This window comes from Argiope bruennichi, chromosome 6 (assembly GCF_947563725.1).
Source record: "Argiope bruennichi chromosome 6, qqArgBrue1.1, whole genome shotgun sequence".
NCBI lineage: Eukaryota > Metazoa > Arthropoda > Arachnida > Araneae > Araneidae > Argiope > Argiope bruennichi.
The window spans coordinates 6,958,317-6,979,150 of NC_079156.1; the positions used below are offsets into that span (position 1 = coordinate 6,958,317).

Here is a 20,834-nt window from a genome sequence, read left to right on the forward strand (position 1 = left end):
ATCGCCATCATAAGGAATAATTGAAGCGCCATCTATTGAGTTAAAATTCAAAGTGAATAAACTGGAAGAAGCTGGAAATTAGATACATTTTTTCTTATCAATACTTCTATATTGCAAAAGTTTTTGGGAAATTCATCAGTAGTTAAGTTTTTAAAGAGATTGTTTGTTGCTTCAATATAAGAAATTTTATTATTACAAATTTTTTTAATCCTGTCAAATTGTGAGAATATCAAATTTTTGAAAATTTTAGAGTTTAATTTAGAATGGTAATTACTAAGTCCAATTATTTAAAAGTTAAATTCAGCCCTTTTATCATAAATACATATTAAAGTTTTTCCATTAGAAATGTCTATATTTAAATCTAGATCGGTAGCTTTAAGTTGATTTTCGTTTGTTTCAGTTATAACTAAATCTTTTGGGTAACAATTAATAACATTAAGATTCATATCATATCAATATATCTCCAACCGTTTATTAAGTTGAGTTTAAATATTTTTTTCTCATAATAATGTAAGGAAATATTGGCAAAAACACTTGAAAAGCTGTTCCCATTGGAATTCCCTTTACTTGTTTATAAAAATTAATTCCGTTATTTTCTTTAATATTAAATTCACATAATTCCAGCCAATAACTTTTTGTAATAATATCTCTATTTAAATATTCGTCATGTATAATAGTATAGGCATCTATAAATGTGGTTGTCCTATGCACTACATAAGTTAAATTATCGTTTTACTAATCATTCATCGACATTTTAATTCCTTACGAAGCAAGGTGAAATAAAAAAAGTTCTCTTTCGATTTCCAACTAGCTTCTTGAATTTGAAATGAGATTTACCCTCGTTCTAATTCCAAGAAGTGTGTACTGCGTATGCACTATACTTAAAATGTACAGTACCCAATGAGTGTACTATACATTTTATTTTATGACAGAGCACACATTCAGGAGATAAAGGCTCAGATAATCTTGCGAGTGTTTCCATTGATAATAAAATCAAAGACGACTCAGATTTGTAAAATTATATTTGAGTCTGGAAACAAATTTATTCGCATAAAAAAAATTTCATACATTAAGAGCCTTTTTATAATTTTGCTCCAGCATTTGTAACGTTAAGAATCCAGCGGCAGCTGTCTCTCCAAACGTTTTTTGCATAATTTCTAATAAAGGTATTATTCCTCATCCTCGTCAAAAAATTGTGGACCTTGGTAAGGCCGAGAACCCCTGTCATGACATTGGCATGCAAAAGTTATGAAATATTAATCTTTCACAAGAACTAAGCTAATTCTTACTAAATCAATCTTGTGATCCTTGACGGTTTTTTTTTTTTTTGGCGATTAATCTTAGGCATGCAGTTAATAGTATCCGAGAACTGAATTTGAATTTTTGACCCGTTTTCCCCAACCGACTGAAACCAAAGTTTGACAAACTACAACTGCAGTCACAAAATTAGATACCAAATATGATATATTCAAGTCTCAGCAATTCTGAATTATCGCGTTAATATGCTTCTGACAGTAAAGACCGACAAATGTTCAACTCCTTGTTGGATTTAGCTCAAGATTTGATAGAAATATACAATTTGGTATTAAAACTATATATCACATTTCATCCGTCCAGTTTAAAGCGTTTTTGAGTTGTCTATTTTAGATAGACATTTTCCAAAAATATGTTTTTCGAACTTATTCGAAAAGTTGACAAAAATGTTAATTTTTTTTGTTTTCCCGAAAAAGATCGGAAGGTCTGAAAAGTGGAGATCTTCGAAATCTTTTTTGAAATTTCGGATAATTACAATACATCCTATAAGAGAAAGTAAAAATGTAGTGTTATTGTACATTATATAATCCTTAAGACCCATCTTAAAATAAAAGACGCCGACGCAATCATGGGAAGAATGTTTATTAAAAATAACTAATGGGCTTTGTAAAATAAACATAAGGACAACAAGATTTGTACCATATGTGGTTTTATGCATTTGATATATAAAGTGATTGTTTGGTCAGATAAGCATGCCATTCAAAATATATCAATAGTATTTCTCTCACCAAGTAAGTATTAAAAGTCAAAGTGCTTTAAAAGCCATCCAGTGTGGCAGTTTCTAGATTACATGTACAGAAGAAAGTGAGGCAACAGAAATTTAAAAGACTCCTCGGCAAACTATCACTAGGATATTAAATATAACACAATCACTTAAATAACGATCATTTAATAAGCAATCTAACTCTTTGATTTATAGCTTCCTCGAATTATGAAAAGCTAAAATGTATACAAAGAATGGAAATGAATACAATATAATATTTATATATATATATATATATATAATAAAGATATGCGTTGAACACACGAAATAGAACTAAAGATATATACCAACAAAATAATTATAAAATAATGAACTCTCACACAAATACAGCAGAACCGGTATGTAATTGCAAGTACATAACATAAAAACAGCATTATGCACTTTGCAACAGCAGTATGTGCAACATTTTAAAATGAATTTGATTAAAGAAATGTGAAAGCCACAAGAAACATATAATACAATGAAAAAAATGTATATAGTATTTATTTAGAATTGCACACAAGAGTGTTTAGAATCAAAAAATGCAACACACACACACACAAAAAAAATGTCATTTGTAACATTCAGAATGAAGCATTCTCTCCAACATTCAAATCAATTAGTAAAAAACATTTGAAAATAGTAATTATTTTGTTTAGAAGTCAAAATAATTATTTAAAATTTTTAAAGCTTTAATAAACACCTTACAGAAATATTTTGATTTTTAATAAACTGAATATCTACAGCATTTGCTTCTCACAGCAGAACTGTTGATGTTAAAAATAAAAATTGCTTATTATAAGTAAATAAAAGCATAAATTATACCTGAATAATAATGTGTTACAAAATCTCAGAAATTTGCATGAAACTTTCCTAACTAATCTATGAAATATTTAATTCACAGAGATCAACAGTGATTGTATTAAATGAGAAAATATTAGAAATTTCAACAATAGAAATAAGACATGAATTGCATCAAGTATAAAAAAATTCTCTTTTTACAGAACAACAACAACAATAAATTCAATATTTGGGTAGTTAAATACTGCATATTTTTAAAATTATATATAAAATTAAGTTTTGACAGCATTCCAGCCTTAAAATATTAAAAAAAAAAAAAAAAAAAACCTTATAGAACAATATGAATTTATAACAATCCTTAATTTATATAATATAGAGATAATCTATCCTTTTAAAAAATTTAGAGTACCAAAAGATCTGAGATATTTCCCAATTAAATGAAGAGGTATCAAATAAAATTATAAGTTAGTATCTGTATACTTCGTGGGCTTAAAAAAAAAAAATGACATGCATTAATCCGTCATGAACAATGCATTTTTTTTTTAAACTTATAAGTAGTATTCTTTAAAACAATAATCTTAAAACTCAGCAAATACAGAAGAAAATTTTATTAAATTATTTTTTATGAAGACAGGAACCATCACCATTTTAGCTTTTAAATGTTAATAATATTAAAACATAAAATTTATATATATTTTTTTAAAGTTAAGAAAAAGAAAAAAAAAAAAATCATAGCCCACAAAACAGTATTTGTTATATTCAGCATTTATACATATATTAATATTGAAAGAATAAAAAGATTTTTCACAGACTAACAAAAAAATACATCTGCTTAATGAAATGCCAGCACAAAATTAATAATTACAAATATATGTTTGAAGTGAGATACTATTTTTAGTCTAAATTTCTTGGCCATTACCAAAATTTAAATAAGCATTTCTCAAAATTCTCATACAAATCTTAACATTACTTATTCTAATAAAGGATTCAAAATCAAACATAATTTTTGATTCCATTCTTTGTTCAACAATATAAAGGAATACATTTATTTATTAAAAAAAGTTTCATAAGAAAGCTTAATACTGTTTCTTATCAGCAAATTCTATAAAAATAATACAAGAAAAATTAAAAAGCAATTTGTGATAACTAATCATTTTTGAAGGACCAACTGATTAAGTAATTCATTTAACAATTAAAAAATTCATACAACACAAATTAATATCCCAACCTCTAAGATATGTCTTTTTTTTTTTTTTTTTTTGTTATTATTATTACAGTTTACAAAGATTTATAAGACAAGTAATGAAATGTTCAAATGCATAACTAAAATCTAATTACAGAAGTAACTGAATAATGAATCAGCTTTCTCTCATGTTCTATTTAGAAAATTATAATAAACATGCTTATATTGAAACATAATTTAAAAAACAGGCAATAAAAACTTTCAGAAGGAAGATATATTTAAAACCGATACCAGAAATTTCAAATAAATATTTAGATATATTGACTACATACCTCTAAAAAACATTTTTTTTTTTTCAAAATATGTATAATTATTTTAATAAGCTTATGTGGATACTAAGAAGTTAAAATATATTTTCATTTTACTATTGGGCTTAGAATGTATTCAATACATCTAAGCTCCAATGCGTGAAGAATGCTAAATATGCTTAGAAAATATCTTGTAATGTAAAAATAAGTCTTTCTAAGTGCCCGATGAAAAATTTTTCTATCTAAAAACATTGCTTTGACAAAAGGAAGAATATATAACTTTCTCTCGATTATTAAGCTCCAAAAAATCTAGAAAAAAAAAAAACCCAAAAAGATGTAAAATTTTATAAGCCTATGCTACATTCCAAAGAGGTAGAACTGTGCCCTAAATAATTCTACACGTACATTCGTCCAAAAGTGAATGCCTATAATTTTGTACATTCCAATTTGGAGATGCCTGAATTTAAACACTATGTACCTATAACTGAAGATTGATATATTCAAAGTTTAAGATGCACATTTCATAAGAACTCTTCCAAATAAAAATTCATTACAAAAGAAAGAATTGCATAAAACTTTCATCAAACCTACATGTTTTTAGGTATCTGAATTATGTAAGATATGTAGAAGATGTAAATTTTATACTCAAAAATTTTCAAAAGAATTCCACAGAACTCAGACATTTATGACACTTTTTGATTTGAACATTATAAAGTTTGAAACTTTAAAGTTCAAAAAATAGCATTTAATAAAAAAAATATAATAAACTATTTCACACACAAATTGCACTCCAATATTTCAGAAGTAATTGACCATTTTAACAAAATAGCTATTCAAACAATTTTATAATATAATGTCATAATTTATGTTATTATAAATAATGAAATAACAATGGATACATGCTCACCAGAAATTAAATATATTCATAAACAGAACAGCACATAACAATAATAATTTTAAAAACAAATTTAGTTCTTACAAATAGAAATTTGATTCACCGGAAAAGAAAAATAAAAGAGATAAATAAAGCTATAACAAAAATAAAGAGTATACATTTTTGATTCACATAAAAGCAAATACAATATTTTTTCTCAAACAACTACAGAGTAATCATTCATTATACAAGATTGCCAAATTTACTATAATAAAACAGAAAGAAACTGTTTTAATAAATAACAGATGATAGAATTCTTAAATACAATATAAAATTTTGTAAAACATAGCAATAACTAATTACACAGAGAGATTGAATGAAAGAACAGTTTTTTTACAGTACATAATTTTAATATTTATAATGTTTCATGATTTTCAACATTAAATTTTTTTTTATATCCTTTCCTTAATTTTTTTATATCCTTTCCTTATACATTTCCTTAATTGTGAATGTCAACAATTTTCATTTGTAACAATATTAAATATAGGGAAAGTAATAGAAATATAACTTGAGTTCAAAAGGATTATTTAAAGAAAATATTTTACAAAATTTCAAAATGTTTTTGGAAAAACAATTTTCACCAAAATTGCGCTCAAGAAATCAAAAACAAACACATACATTAATGATCAAGGGAAGACTGATAGTTTCTGTTTTGTTTTTAGAGGCAATATTTTCAGCCATACAGGTAATTAGCCTATGACCATACACACAAAACTCAAAGTATTAAAGAGCATAATTTGTCTTGCATTTATTCTGAAAATAAAATATATAATTCTAGTACCAGTTAATTTTTCTGAATATTAAACTAGCTCCAAGACATGTAGACCCTTTAATTCAATGAAATTTTATTTGCATAACTTACAACTGAAAAATAGCACAAGTCTTCCAATATAATGAATTCATCCTCATTGGTCCCTATATTTTTATAATGAAATATTAGTATTTTCTTCAAAAAGCTACAACTGCAGACTAATAATGCTTCTTATATGAATTTAATCAATGAATGATATGCATGAACTATAATTGCCATCTAATTTCAATAAGAAAACTTTAAACTTCTGGCATTTCTACGGCTTAAAATTATTGAATAAATTTTTAATGACACTGAATTAATTAAGCTTATTAACAAAAAAATTACATAAACATTTCGAGTGACCACATCTGTGATCCTAAATTAACTTGAAACATAAATAATTGTTATATTGATACTTTTAATGAGGTTGTTTATTATATGTTAAAACAATAATAATATAGAATTGAAAAACAACATTGTTACAGAAGATTATAGTTTACATCTGACTTGACTTGTCAGTTGTCTTTCTGACTTGTGTTTATAAGATAGGTAAATAAATATCAAGACTTTTTTTTAATAGTCAAAATCATTTAATTTAGATCACTTATCTTAGATTCTCCAGTTCACTTTATAATATGTTTGCTGCAAAATCACATACTGTTCTTTCATTCTGGCTTTTAATTCAATAAAAATTATAAAACAGCACATTTTGATTTGAACTTTTTTTAATGCCAATTGCGATATGTTTTTTAACCATTTAAGTTAAATAGTGAAAGGAATTTAAACATCAAATTATTCAATATATTAAATACATAATCTTCTGTGCATAACTTTATAAAAAACACATCCATCCAAGCACAAAATGCATCTGAATAGTTAAAATTTTCAAAATAATTGAAACATAAATATGCCACAAATGGCATTTAGTGTGAGAAACATTTTAAACAAATTATCATTAAATTCATAAAAAAGGTCAACCTTTTGATAACAAAACATTTAGATAACTGCACATAACAAGTTACAAAGATATAACACTCAATATATGAGTAAAATATTTTTAATTTCTTAGAAACATGATAACTTTCACTGTGAATAAATAGAAGGAACATTACTTAGGTGATAGCATACTTGTATATATATTATAATAATTATGATTTTGGAAAGAATAATAATTAAAGCATAACCTTTTTCATATAAAAATTATCAGTAAATAATATTTTATATTAATCCTTTAGACCCTGACAGAGATAGTTGCTACCTATTATCTGAAACTATCTTTATGTGAAAGAATTGAAATTTAAAGTTTAAAAAAAATTACTATTTAAAAGTTTCAAATAATTTAAAATTTCATCAAAAAAATAATTATATGTATTAATACTAATCAAATACCAGGTCATCTCCAATTATTCTTATACCTATATAATTTCAATAATGCAACAAAAAAAAGTTTTTTCAAACAAAGAACTGATTTCACACAAGTTAGAAATAATTAAAGTTACCAATAAAGTTATTAAAATGGAAAAAAAGGCACTTACAGTTTTTTAAAAAAATTATGCAATATAGTAATAAATTAGTAATACCTATTATGCAAAGAAAAAATGTCCTTTTTTGTCATTTACACATTGGGAATAAACCCTAAAGGTCTATTTAGTAATAGTATATTAAATAATAGTGATTACTTAATAATAATTTAATAAATTCAGAGTATTATAATTAGATCATCAGTATACTGCTTATAAAATCACATGACATAAACATTTCTTTTTAATACAAAATAAACGTTTACGTAGTTCCTCTTAAGCATCAAACAATCTCAAATGCCAATTTTTCAAACAAATAAATATCAACAGAAAAAATAAGCTTTTGAAACTGAATCCTCAGATGTTGTTGTACAGCAATGCTATCACCTAAGCTGATGGTCATTATGGGATAATCTTAAAATACTTGACATTATCTACAATGGAATAAAAATCTACAGAAACATTACAGTTAATTGCATGGATGTTTGGACCCAGAAACCACGTGTTCTTATAATGTGATGTTCAGTTTCTCAATATATAGTAGAATGCAAGCACAAAATATGGCATACATAAAAATCTGATATGATTATTTTCTCTCAAAATTCTACTTCTTTCTAAACACAAAACATGAGCAGTGCTTGAGGAACTGATGCATTTGCTGGAGAACAGTAACTTCCGTGTCTCCAATTAATAATAATAATAAAAAAAAAAAACAGAGAAAAAAAATTATCCCCATGAGAATCACACACAAAAGAAAAATCCCAAGTTTCATCCTTCTTAGTTACAGCAAAAACATGTAAAAACTTCTTTCCTTATGCAATGAAATATCAACTTTCAACAATTATTTTAAAAGTAAACATTTCAACAATTTTCAAAAACTTTATGCCTTAAAGTTCACCGGTTTTACAATTTACGCTTTCAGCAATTTTTCAAAATCACAACAACAATCAGAACTGTGTTCTGCTGGCAGTGTGTGCACAAAGTGTAAATACAATTTATAATCCTTTTTTTTTTTTTTCATTTGCTTTGATTTCAGTTATTTGCTACAATTTTACATTTTCATTAAGAAATCATGCATACATATATATACTTTATATAATATAATAATAATAATAATTCCAGGCCAAAAAATTATCACAATTGCAAGAGCAGGACCTTGGAAATTATCACATGCCTAACACTGGTATCTAAACTTGCACGCATCTTTTCACCAAAACTTAACAGTGCGCACTCATAAATTTTCTCTATGTAATATAACATCCACCGGCCAATGACTAACACCATAAATACCCTCAAAATCCCACTTTCTTGTGAAAAAAGTAACAAATTATTGCCTAAGCAACATAGTTGTTTACACTTAAAACAATTTTATATTTTTTCTTAGAGCTAGCAGAAAAGAAAAATATATCCCATACCGATATCAATCCCTTAAGAAATGTACAGATATTATAACAATATATTGTACACAAGGGGAAAAAAAGGATAAGTAGTCTTTGTTTGTTTGTTTTTCTGCTAAGAGGATTTGGTCTCTTTGTGTTCTTTCTGATGTAAAAGCACCTGGTAGCGATGGCAAAATGTTTGAATGCACTTGTTACACCTATATTTTTTCAAACAATGCCATTGCTTATGAAGTATATAGTTCCGTTTATGCCTAAAATAGATTGGACATTTGACACAGAGCCTACATTTTAAAAGAGATGCTTGAGCTACTTTTCTAACTTTTTTAACATATAAAGATATAAATTTCTCTCTTTCTTTTTTTCTGGAACTAGACCACTTTCTTTTTGGTGACCCAGCAGACACCTCAGGCACTGTGGTACCCTGAACGACAACCTTTCGTGGCTGTGTCTGCTTGCGCGAACGACGACCACCCTCGTCACTAGGTTTCTCCAAAGTGTCATTGGTTGCCGGGGTCACCTTCTTAGCAAAAGGAAACATAGCCTTGATGGAAGAATCTAGGTATGAAGTGAATGGTGAAACAAAATGTTTGTGCTCAACATCTTCGCACAGCTGACAAACGAATGGGTGGTGAAGTTCCTGGTAATGAGTAACGAATGAAAGTCGTGTGCTGCAGGAAAAGCCACAGTGAGGACACCTGACTATACCGTCATCATTACTGTGGCTTTGCAGCACGTGCTCCCTGAGAACCGTATCATACGGGGTGTTGAACTGACAACCTTCTCCGGCCTGACAGCGCAAAGTCTGCCCAGAATGGATCCGCATGTGCTCAATCATCATTGGCTGCTTGGGTGTGGAGTAGCCACACACAGAGCAGCCATAAGGATTGAGAGGACGGCGCCCAGCCTTCTGGAGAGGATTCTCGTGAAAGATTTCTTCATGTAAGGACAGAGATTTAGGATCAGCGAAATCGCATCCACAATAGAGGCACAGGGTTCTAGAGGCACTCGGATCTTGAGCTGAAAAGAAATTAAATTCATTTATAACAACTAAATGAATTATTCTATGAAACAACACAAGAAAATAAATAAATATTAGAAGCCACTGCATAAACTTTATGCCAAAAATAGAAACATCGGCATACTGTATTAATAAAGTCTTTGCTCAGATGACAGGGACCCTTTTTAAAATATCCTGAAGATTATAAAGTCTGAGATAATTCCAAGTAATTCAGGCTCTACAGGGTATCTCGAAGAATCAATTTGAAAACTTTAGGAGTAAGTCAGGCATATAGAAATGAGTAATTTTTGTAAGAGAAAGCTAGGATCTGAAAAGCAAATATTGGCTTCTAGAGAGTGACCATTGTCAGTAAATAAAAGGATACAATAGATTAAATATATAATAATTTTAATGAAATACAAAATTAAAACATAACTCAGATGAATGAATAAAAATACTGCTACTCTTATCCAGCATCACAGATTATAATAGCAACCCAATATTAATAACAAAAATTTTCAAATACTTAAAGCACTTAAGGGTTCTCTGAAGCAATACACACTTTTTATGTGGCATTCACAAAGTAGATCATTGCATTATAGTAAATTCGAATTCCATTAAATCTGCATTGCACATTTTATCTAGTATAGCTTTCTTATACTTAATTCATTAAGAAAAAAGTTGTCTATAATTGCCCTCTTTTAATATTAGAACAGTTTTATTAGAAGTTTAATCAATCATATATTTTGTTGTAGACAATGATTTCCCATTTTACTCTTTAAATATTAGATGCAAAAATGAAATATTCATATTAAGAAGTTTGAGAGATGAATAAAAGAAAAATAAAGGATCATGGAATATAAATGATATGATTAAGCCACTCAATCTCTTGTAATATTATAAGTAAAATTATTCTCTTAATAGGATTTTGAAAGACAAACAAAAGAATTTTTCTTACAAAAATACTCAGGTATTTTTGTTCCATATGATTTAATAATAATTCATTATTTTGTACAACATTTAAGACAATACTCTTGGATATTTTATGTTATCTCTAGTAATATCATCTATTTATTCAAGCTTAATATAAATGAAAATCATAGTGGATACATATATATGTATGCCCACGTCTCTTCTTAAAAATTTGGGCCCATTATTTAAACTAAACTTAGCATGCTTATTCTTCAGAAAAAAAGAAAGAAAACTGTCATCTTTTTCAAAATGCAAAAGTTAATAAAATATCCAATTAATTAGAAAAGAAATGACATTTTGTTATTTTTTAAAAGTAATTTTGGAGCAAATTATTTTACAAGAAATATATTTAAATCAAAATGCTACCCTTTCAGTGATATAAAATTCCTCCTTGTGTACCCCCCCCCATTTCTATTAATTTTTAAAAAATTCAATATAGGTGATTTTGAAATACATTAACAGTAAATTCTGATCTGCTCCAGCATTAATTTTTATTGGCATATTGAAATTCTTTTTATAGGTTTAAAGCAGTTATTTATTAATGCATAAAGAGTTGAAAGAAAGAACTGATATATTCTTCATTTTCAAGCAATTACAAGTAATTGATGTCAAAGGGCAATTAGTTAAGTAGCATAGTATAAAAAATGATTGTGCATATCATAATAAATATATATATAATTAGTTTTACATTAAAATACATGAAAGTATATAAATTCTCAGCAATGTTAGGTATATAAACTAATTTTTTAAATAATATATTTGCTTTATAATATAATTTGTAGATCTGAGAAGATAAAATACCCAGAACTATATCTCATTACTACCTTTTTACTTTTTAATAATGCTGTTTCTCTAATATAACATCAGTTTTTCTAAAGATGTATTATTTATAATGAATTAACATCAGAAAGATATGCAAACTCTTATTTTATAACTATCACATTATCACTTATTGTAACACTTAATTCTAATTGCTCATTCTGCTTTTATTTCTGCGATTGAACACTATTCAAAAGTAAAATGTTTTTGCCTTTCTGAAGTTTTGAATAAATCACAATATTATGTATATATATATATATATTACCAACATAAAAAGTGATGGCATGCCTATAATTTTATCTGTATTTCTATATTAAATTGCACAGTGCTAAAAAAAGTCACTGTAAAGCATGCTAATAAGAATTTTTTTTTAATTCAACCTTTATTTAATAGATATCAAAAATCTAATGTTAAATAAACCACTACTTATTACAGATGTGGTCTTTAACATTTTATAAAAATAGCATTTAAAACAAAAATAATTTCTACAGAGTTAGCATAAAATAAATTTTTAATTCCTCATATTATTAATAACAGAATCAAAATTTAAAAAATATTAAATTAATTTAAATATGAAAAAATCTCTTTTTAAGAAAGACCGAAAGAAAATATTTAGTGCCTAGTCCCCTCCCTTCATGCACACAATGGTAAAGATGTTTTGAAGAGTTTCAATAACAAAACAGAGAAATTTTGAAAAGAATTATATTCAAAGGACGCCATTAATGTAAGTAATATTTAAGTTCATGTAAATTTTCTTTTGAAATAAAACAAACTATTCAAAACGTCCACAATTGCTGAAAAATATGTAAAAGTTACGAAAAAGAAGTATCTAAAAAATCTATCTGCATGCAAATCTAATATTACAAATAAATTTGAAAAAAAAAATGCAATATTATATTATATATATATATATATATATATGCATCAAAGGATAAAGATTTTGCTTTCACCAGGATAGTTTTCTGATAATTTTTAAAAAAAAGATTTTAGAGTTTTTCACATTATTGTAACATTTTATAAATATTTCAAACTGCAATGAAATTATAAATTCAAAAAAAAAATTAATATATTAGTTTCTGACATGAATGTTGAAATTCTAAAATTGGGATATCTAAACTTTATTAATAAATTTTGAATTGAATTGCAAATTTTGAAACATAAAATTTACAGTTCATCATTAAGTTTGAACTGCAGTTGTTCCTATTAAATATCACAGCGCCACTCCAATTGAAAATAAACATATAAAAGATACAGTAATATTTAAAATCTTTAAGATAAATACTTGGTGACATAGAGGATAGAAAGAAGGGAGGGTTACAGATAACCTTAAAGAAGGCCATAAAAAATATTATTGATTTTATAAAAGGATGAAAAATTTAAAAATATATCCTAATCACCATCAGTTAAACACTGAAGATGAATGTGTGTGAAAATGAAATTATGTCCTAGGTACTACTTAAATCTGAGTACTGAATTTTATCTTTATGTTCTTATATTCGGTAAAACAGAACAGAAATCTACATATCTGGCACAAGCATTTTATCGTGTAATTATTGCATTCACGGATAGAGGGATAAACAGAATGCCAAAATTGCATTCTTCTGAGCTTAGAAAGGTCTGCAATGTGGAAATTCATCAAATTTTTGAGTTCAGTTTTCTTAAAGATTAAAATACTTCCTGCATACTTCATTTATGAGAAAAGGGGGAGGGAAGTCATTCATCTAATAAAATGTAAAATTTTAATAGAATCTCTAAAATTGTTGATAGAAAAGCTGAAATATATATCATTCCCCCCCCCTTTATAATACATTTGAGGTGCCAAAGCAGTAAGCAAAAGTACCATCAATATTAATGAGAAAGAATATAAAATAACATGTTTTTAGTAATACTAACACACCGGATGATCTTTGAAATATTAATACATGCAGAGATCTAAGCTTTATACCATTTATTACTATAAATATTGTGAAAAAATCTTTCTAAAAATTGAACTTACAAGTAGAAGATGAGCTATGGATTTCTTTCTTATGAACATCAAGGATTTCAGGATCAGTAGTGCAAAAATCACAGCCATTTTCTTTACACTCTTGTAATATTTGATTGTGTATAAAAATGCAATGAGCCTCCATGTCTGACCGCACTTCAAATGACTGTGAGCAATGACGGCATGAAAACTGAGGCTTTTGACCACTGTAGAAGAAATTATAATATGATAATTTTCAATTGATGAAACATGAAAATGAGGCCAAAAGTAAACATAAGTAGCCAAACAACTTCTTACATTTCTAAATCATACTTAAAAATAGATTTTTTAAATTTATTTACAAAATTCTTAAAATTCTTTAAGTCATATAATAAAATTTTATTTGTATATCATGAAGTCATTCCTGCGGGCACAAAGATATTTTATCCTTACAACAAGATAATAGGAAGGTTACAATGGTAATTTCTGGAATATTTAAATGGTTAAAAGATTAATGTTTATAACTAAATGAATTTCTAGGAAAATAAACTTTACTAGGAATCCTCACATTTTCACCCATTTATTTCAATATACTCAATATGTTATTTAATTACTAGCACAATCATGCATAAATATAAATATGACACAATTTTATTACTTTCAATGTGCTAATTATTCTAAAAAACATTATACATATTATACATCTCCTTTAAGATGTATGGTGAAAAAATATAAAAAAACATTTTTAAAGAATACACAGATACAGTGAAATTTTTCTTTTTGAAAATCTTTCTTCTGCTTGATATTTGTACTTAAGTCATTAATTTCATGCTTACTTTATTAAAAACTTTATTATATTACTTAATAAATTAATGAAAATATGCATTGAACAATCGATTAAAAATAGCAACGAGCTATAAAAATACTTCATTTCTAATTAAAATATTATAATATTTGATTAAGTATAATAATTTTTGTCCTTTTATGTGGTAAATATAAATGAAGAATTGACAGTAACATATCATGTTTTCTTTTTAAGTAATCCGATCATTTTTAGTCTTATAACTGCTGCAAATGTTAACATTTTCCTTTTTTTATATTTTTAATATACAAAAATAAATGCTCTGAAAAATATTTTTATTGAGAAAAACTATTACAAATTTCTTCCTAAAAAAAAATTATTAAAAATAAATCTTCATATATTTTCACAAGTCCTACGCTTATAAAAATTTTAATGAGAATTTTGAAAACATTTCATACTGATTGCATATTTAAATAATTTACTTCCCTAACTACACTTGAAAAGCTTTACCATTTAAAAAAGGATGAGTTTTCTTCTCTTGTAATAATCATACACTTCCAAAATAAGAAAGTTTTTGTTTTTATTTTACTTTTTCATGTAGTTAAATGGATACTTAACTCTTAGCATGGCCCCAGGCAGAAATCTGCCATATCTTAGCAATGAATACTGGGACTAACAAAATAGATTATTTAATTTTAGCAGTGTATAGTACCTTATTAAATTAATCAACACATTTTAAAACAGTACCATTTCACTTTGAAGAATTTGATCCAAAATCAGACATTTGTCAACAATTTTAATGTAATGATCTAATATTAAAACACAAACTTTTGGAATTTTTAAACTATTTTTGTATTGCATAGTCATTTGAGAAAAGAAGCAAAAAGGGTTATGCAGTTTTCTTGGTTTACAATAATTTAATTTACAGTAAGTAAACTGTCACAAAGCAAATGTACAAAGAAATATATTTATGTAACTCGAAATTCAATAGAAATAGGACATAAATTATAATTAAATAACAGCACAAATCACAGAGTTCACTAAGTTTTACCAAATTAAATAGTTTGATACACTTTGGAACTGAAACTTCAAAGCAATTGCCAATCTCCCACAATTTTGCAAAGTGATGGAACAGATTTGTTAGAAATTTCCCCATATATAAAGAATCATTTCACTAAGTGTCATGACCTCCCATTTCTGAAAGAAATATTAATCCAAAATCTGGTAACCAAATAAAAATTGATGTAACACTGGTTCTCTCTTTGAATACTGCACATTCAAGGCAGTCAATTCAATACAAAGTAAATGATGCTTTTCTGAAAGAAAGGGCCCAATCTGTCCACATGTATGCCTTTGGGCTTTGCAATGTTGAATTCTCACAATATTCAGTTTCTTAATTTTTTAATATATTTTTTTACAATGATACAAGAAAAAGAATTATGATATATTAAAACTGAGTGCAACAGGTTTTCTTTAAATTAAAATTAAGAAGCAGACAATACATATCTAGGAAACAAAGTTGCTGATGATAAAGGAGATTTTATGCATGATTTATAATATATTTTCTATTGAAAAATCTTTTACAAGAAAAAATTACACATATATGCATATTTAAAATTATTGCCACTGTTTACGGCCTTTAACCATGTTTAATTTTAATTAGAGTGTTTGTTTAGGATTCTAAAAGTGCTAATTATAAATTATATATCCTCTTGCATATGATTTTCACACTAGATAACTTTCAATAGCTAATTTGATATACAATCAAACTTCACTTAAAAAGCATCCTTTCATAATAAGCAATTCTCAGGACAAGCAAAAAAAGTTCTATAACGAGTAACGTTTAAAAAAATGAATGACGAGGTGATACGGTGACATAACATTCATAATCTTGCCAAATATCGACTATCAATCCATGATTAACACTTTTTTTCTTTAATTAAGAGTTGAATTGTAAAATAAACAATTAATTGAAGGTTAAAAAAATAGGAGATACTCTGTTTAAATATAATAGTTTCATGTTGCAATACAAAGGAGAAGTATAATAAAAACATGCAAGTATCAATAAATGCTTAGCTAAAAACTGCATTCTATGTCATAGTGAGAGAACATTAAATTTCATTAGCAAAGCAGGATATGATTGCCTCTGTATAGCAAGTTTAAAATGAAATCTACAATCTCAAATTTCAAGTTATCATGCTAGAATATTATCATTTTTAAGTCATTATTTGTCTTAATTAATTTAAGTCATTAACCAGTTTTAAACAATAAACATGACCTCTCTATCGGTCTCTATCCTCTCTCTCTCTATATATATATATAATGATAATTTTTTAAACTTTTATTTTCAAATTTTCTACCTGGCAAGCAAAGTTTTGGAGCTCAACCGATTTTGAGATGAAAAAACCCATCGTTTTTCTAAATATCGACGCACAAGTAATCAGATAATCTCGTGATTTTTTCAAACAGGTTTAAACTGGTTAATGTCAAATTAATTAATACATAAGAATTCAGAGAATTAATAACTTAGATATCAAGTTATAACTTTAGTTGCCGATAAATCGTTAAATGTGTGAAACTTCTGCATTATTTTCTAATAACCCTAAAATCGAAAAATCGATGCCTCAAAAACGATAAATTGCCAATATGTTTCTTACACATTTTGAGGCTTCAAAAACTTGAAACCAAAGAAACATTATGTTCTCCCATGATAATAATAGAGATACTGAAAGCATGGGAGGAATTGTTACACTTTCTATTAAGTAGCATTGCCCTAATTAGTAATTAGCTACTATACATTTTACAAATTTATTTTAGGATAATGCTATGTCACATTTTCACCGAATTTTGCAACACAAGCAAAAACACATGAATTATAAAATTATTTTGGTACATTTTCAGAATGGAAAGTATTATCCTATTTTACAATGATCTTGGAAGAAAAAATTATTTTGCTTTCAAATGTTTTACATTACAAGTAAAATTCAAGAATGAATTATACACATGAAATTCCACTGTATGTTTAGATTTTAAAATCAAAAGATTGAACTGGCTCTCATAGCTGTTGAATGAATAATTTGACATGAAATATTTTTAAATTTTACTATTTATATGTTATTCTATTGATATTAATATCCAAAATTCTTCAAACGAATATAGGATTGGCAATTCTAAAATTTAAGAACCCATGAAACAATTCATTTTAAAACAGCAAATATAAAGTATTTATAAAATTGAAAACACATCTTCTAATTAAAATTTAGGAAACTAAATAAATTTTCTTCCACATTTAAGCAAAATGTAAAATTTAATTTTAACACCTAAATGAGAAATGAATAACACCTAATGAGAAATATCATATATTATTTCCAAGACTTCAAACAAAAAAGAAATTATATATATATATATATACAGCTATAAAATAAAAAGGGAAGATTAAATGATAAAGAATAGAAAATAAGCTGAATTTTGCACATCAGACAAATAATAATTATTCAACTTAAAAAAAAATTATATCTGAAAACTAGAGTTACAACTAAGACATCCAATTTATCAATAAATACCATGAATAAATCAATAAAAACATAAACAAAAGAAGTGGCTTTCAGAACACAATGCTATCACCAAATCTGAATTTTTTCAATCCATCCAATCTGAAAACAACCGAATAATTGGCAGCCATTTAAGAGCATAATGAAAATATTGTAAATTTGATGAATGAATAACACTATGTTCTTCAGCCTAGACTAAAACTATAAAATATACTTACTGAGCCTCTTTCATGTGAGCATCTAATGCTAACAGGTTATCAGCCAAAAAATTGCACTTGTTACAAGATCTTTTTTTGTGGCATTCCCACATATGGTTCTCCAAATCAGACATTTCACTCGATTTGAAATTACAGAGTACACAAAATGTTTTATAATGCATTGAAGTATGGATACGCAAAGCCCATGCATTAGGACCTGTCCAAGGACAGTAAGGACAAGTGAATTTCTTTGGTGTGGTTGCAGGTTGAAATGAATTAAAAGTTGTAGGTTTTAAGAGAGCTTCTTGTAATATGTCCTTAACAGGTGGATCATTATTTCTAGTTAGATTATGTTTAGGAAGAGGTTTTGGGGAAAAAGCATTTTGAGTTAAAAAAGTCAATAGATTGCTGTGCGATTTATTAAATGTATTATCATTCTTGCTTTCGGGAAATAAAGACTCCTTTTCAGAAAGCTCTGGTACATTATCAATCTCTCTGCTTACTCGAACCATTGTTGGAGAACCAGTCAAACAATTTAACAAATGAGATTGAGTTACTGGTACACTGAATGGTTTAGGCACCTTTTCATTCATTTCTTGTAATGCAGCCATACTGCCACCATTGAGAGAAGAACTAACAGGAATCCGACTTCTTTTAGAAGGTAAGCGACGTATTAAATTAATATCATAATTGAACTCCTTGTGTATACGGCAAAAGTGTTTCTTCACATGATCAGCACGATTAAACAATTTATAACAAATGTAACATTGAAATGGCTTTTCTTCTCGATGGATGTTTTCATGTCTATTATACAGATCTCTTCGATCTGTTGCATAGGGGCACTTGGGGCAAATGTAGCGTTTTCCACAATTTTCTGCTATTTTCTCAACTCTGTCCTCACAATCCACACTGTACTTTAAATTCTGTAAGATCTGCATTATCTCATCCAGAAGAGGCTGGTTCTTCCACATAGAAGCAGGTGCATTCGACACCCCATGATTTTTACTCATGTGGTTCCGAACACATCGCCACCAAGCGCTACAATATGAACACTGAGGGCAGTGAAAAACTTTAGCATTGCAATGAGTACCTAAGTAATGTTCACCAATTCGAGACATGAAGCCCACAGCTTGGCAAACAACACAACGAAACATTTTTGTTTTAGGATTATAACTAGCAACTGTACAGTTATTCCAACTGAGTTTCTCTTTGGATGTAATCCATACAGATTTTGCATTGCTATTGTTTGCAAAACTTCCTTCTTCAGATGACTTAGATTCAAAAAATATACCATCAATTTCTTTCTCCAATTTTGGAGATAATTCAGGTGAAGTTTCTTCAGTCTTTTCTGGTTCGAAAGAATAAATTTCTTCTGTGATAGGAGATGGAACCTTTTCATTTTTAGGAGGTGGAACCACTTTATCGTTTTTCATTGATGGCACTGTTTGATTATTAGCTTGAACATTAACAACTTGATTGTTACTAATTTGTGGCACTTCTTCAACTTTTTGAAGGGAGTCTTTCTTTTCTTTAAAAGGTAAAACTATTTTGTCAACCTTCAAGGAGGGAACTTTATTTATTTTAAGAGGTGGTACTTTATCAATTTTGATTGATTCAACTTTCTTGATTTCAACAGATTCACTCGCCTCTGGTTGAGGTGATTTGTCTTCCGAAGCTTCGAGAGAAGGCCTGTGAGTGCCATTAGGGACAGGGTTTGATTTTGATTCCAATTTAGGCGACTTTTTTTCTTGTTTAATAACAACAGGTAACTCTGTTTTGATTTTAGCTTTGGGTGGACTAGTGGAATCTCTTTCATAAGTTGGTTTTTTCCCCAGTTTTGTATACACAAAATCATCTCTGATGTCTGTTCGTAAGATATTTTCATTATTTGATTTGGCAGATTTCTTTCCAGTGCGAGAATATGTAAATATTGACCTTGGCACACCTCGGAATCTAGTGTTATATCGTCTTTCCGAACTCTTAGCTTCCATTCTTCATTTAATGCTCCATGCCTAAAAAAAATTATTTGAAAAGTTTAAAAAATGAATCATTATTACAAAAGAACTTTAAAATTATAATCATGCATAAATAAAACAACTAAAAAATTCTGAAGCACTATCTGAAACTATATAAACATGGGACATAAGTAGATAATGAAGCTATAATAAAATGTTCTGAAAGTATCATGTTTTTATAGGCTCTAAATAACTGAAATGTTTAATAACTTCCCTTAATTAAATCTGAAAATTGCTAAATCTTTAGTTTTTCTAATAAAAAAATAACTTTTAATCAGCATTATTGAATGTATATTTTTATTGATTTGTTTTGAAAACAAATAAAGTAATTGCAAAACAACTGCTTACTCGGAAATGAATTAAAGAGCTACATGGTAACAAAATATATCAAAAATACATAATTTTATAAAAAATAATAGATTTTCAAGGACATAGTGGAACATTGAAGAGACTTTTCTACTTATTTTACAGAGAATGTTCTTTCAGAAGGAGATAGTTCAGTTGCATCATTCTCTTTTGCCTA

General features: G+C 27.2%; 1 protein-coding gene across 2 annotated transcripts in view; it reads right to left on the minus strand.

Annotated features, from left to right (window-relative positions):
* Positions 1-5,397: 5,397 nt before the first annotated feature.
* Positions 5,398-20,834, minus strand: part of LOC129971382 (zinc finger protein 761-like) — a 50,746-nt gene continuing 35,309 nt past the window's right edge. For both annotated transcript variants that reach the window (XM_056085096.1, XM_056085097.1), the window contains exons 2-4: positions 18,318-20,308; positions 13,780-13,973; positions 5,398-10,012 (exon numbers count right to left, since the gene is read on the minus strand). In XM_056085096.1, coding sequence (XP_055941071.1) covers positions 9,108-10,012; positions 13,780-13,973; positions 18,318-20,287 — 3,069 coding nt within the window. In that variant the 5' untranslated portion in view covers positions 20,288-20,308 and the 3' untranslated portion in view covers positions 5,398-9,107. The remainder of the gene's footprint in view (positions 10,013-13,779; positions 13,974-18,317; positions 20,309-20,834) is intronic.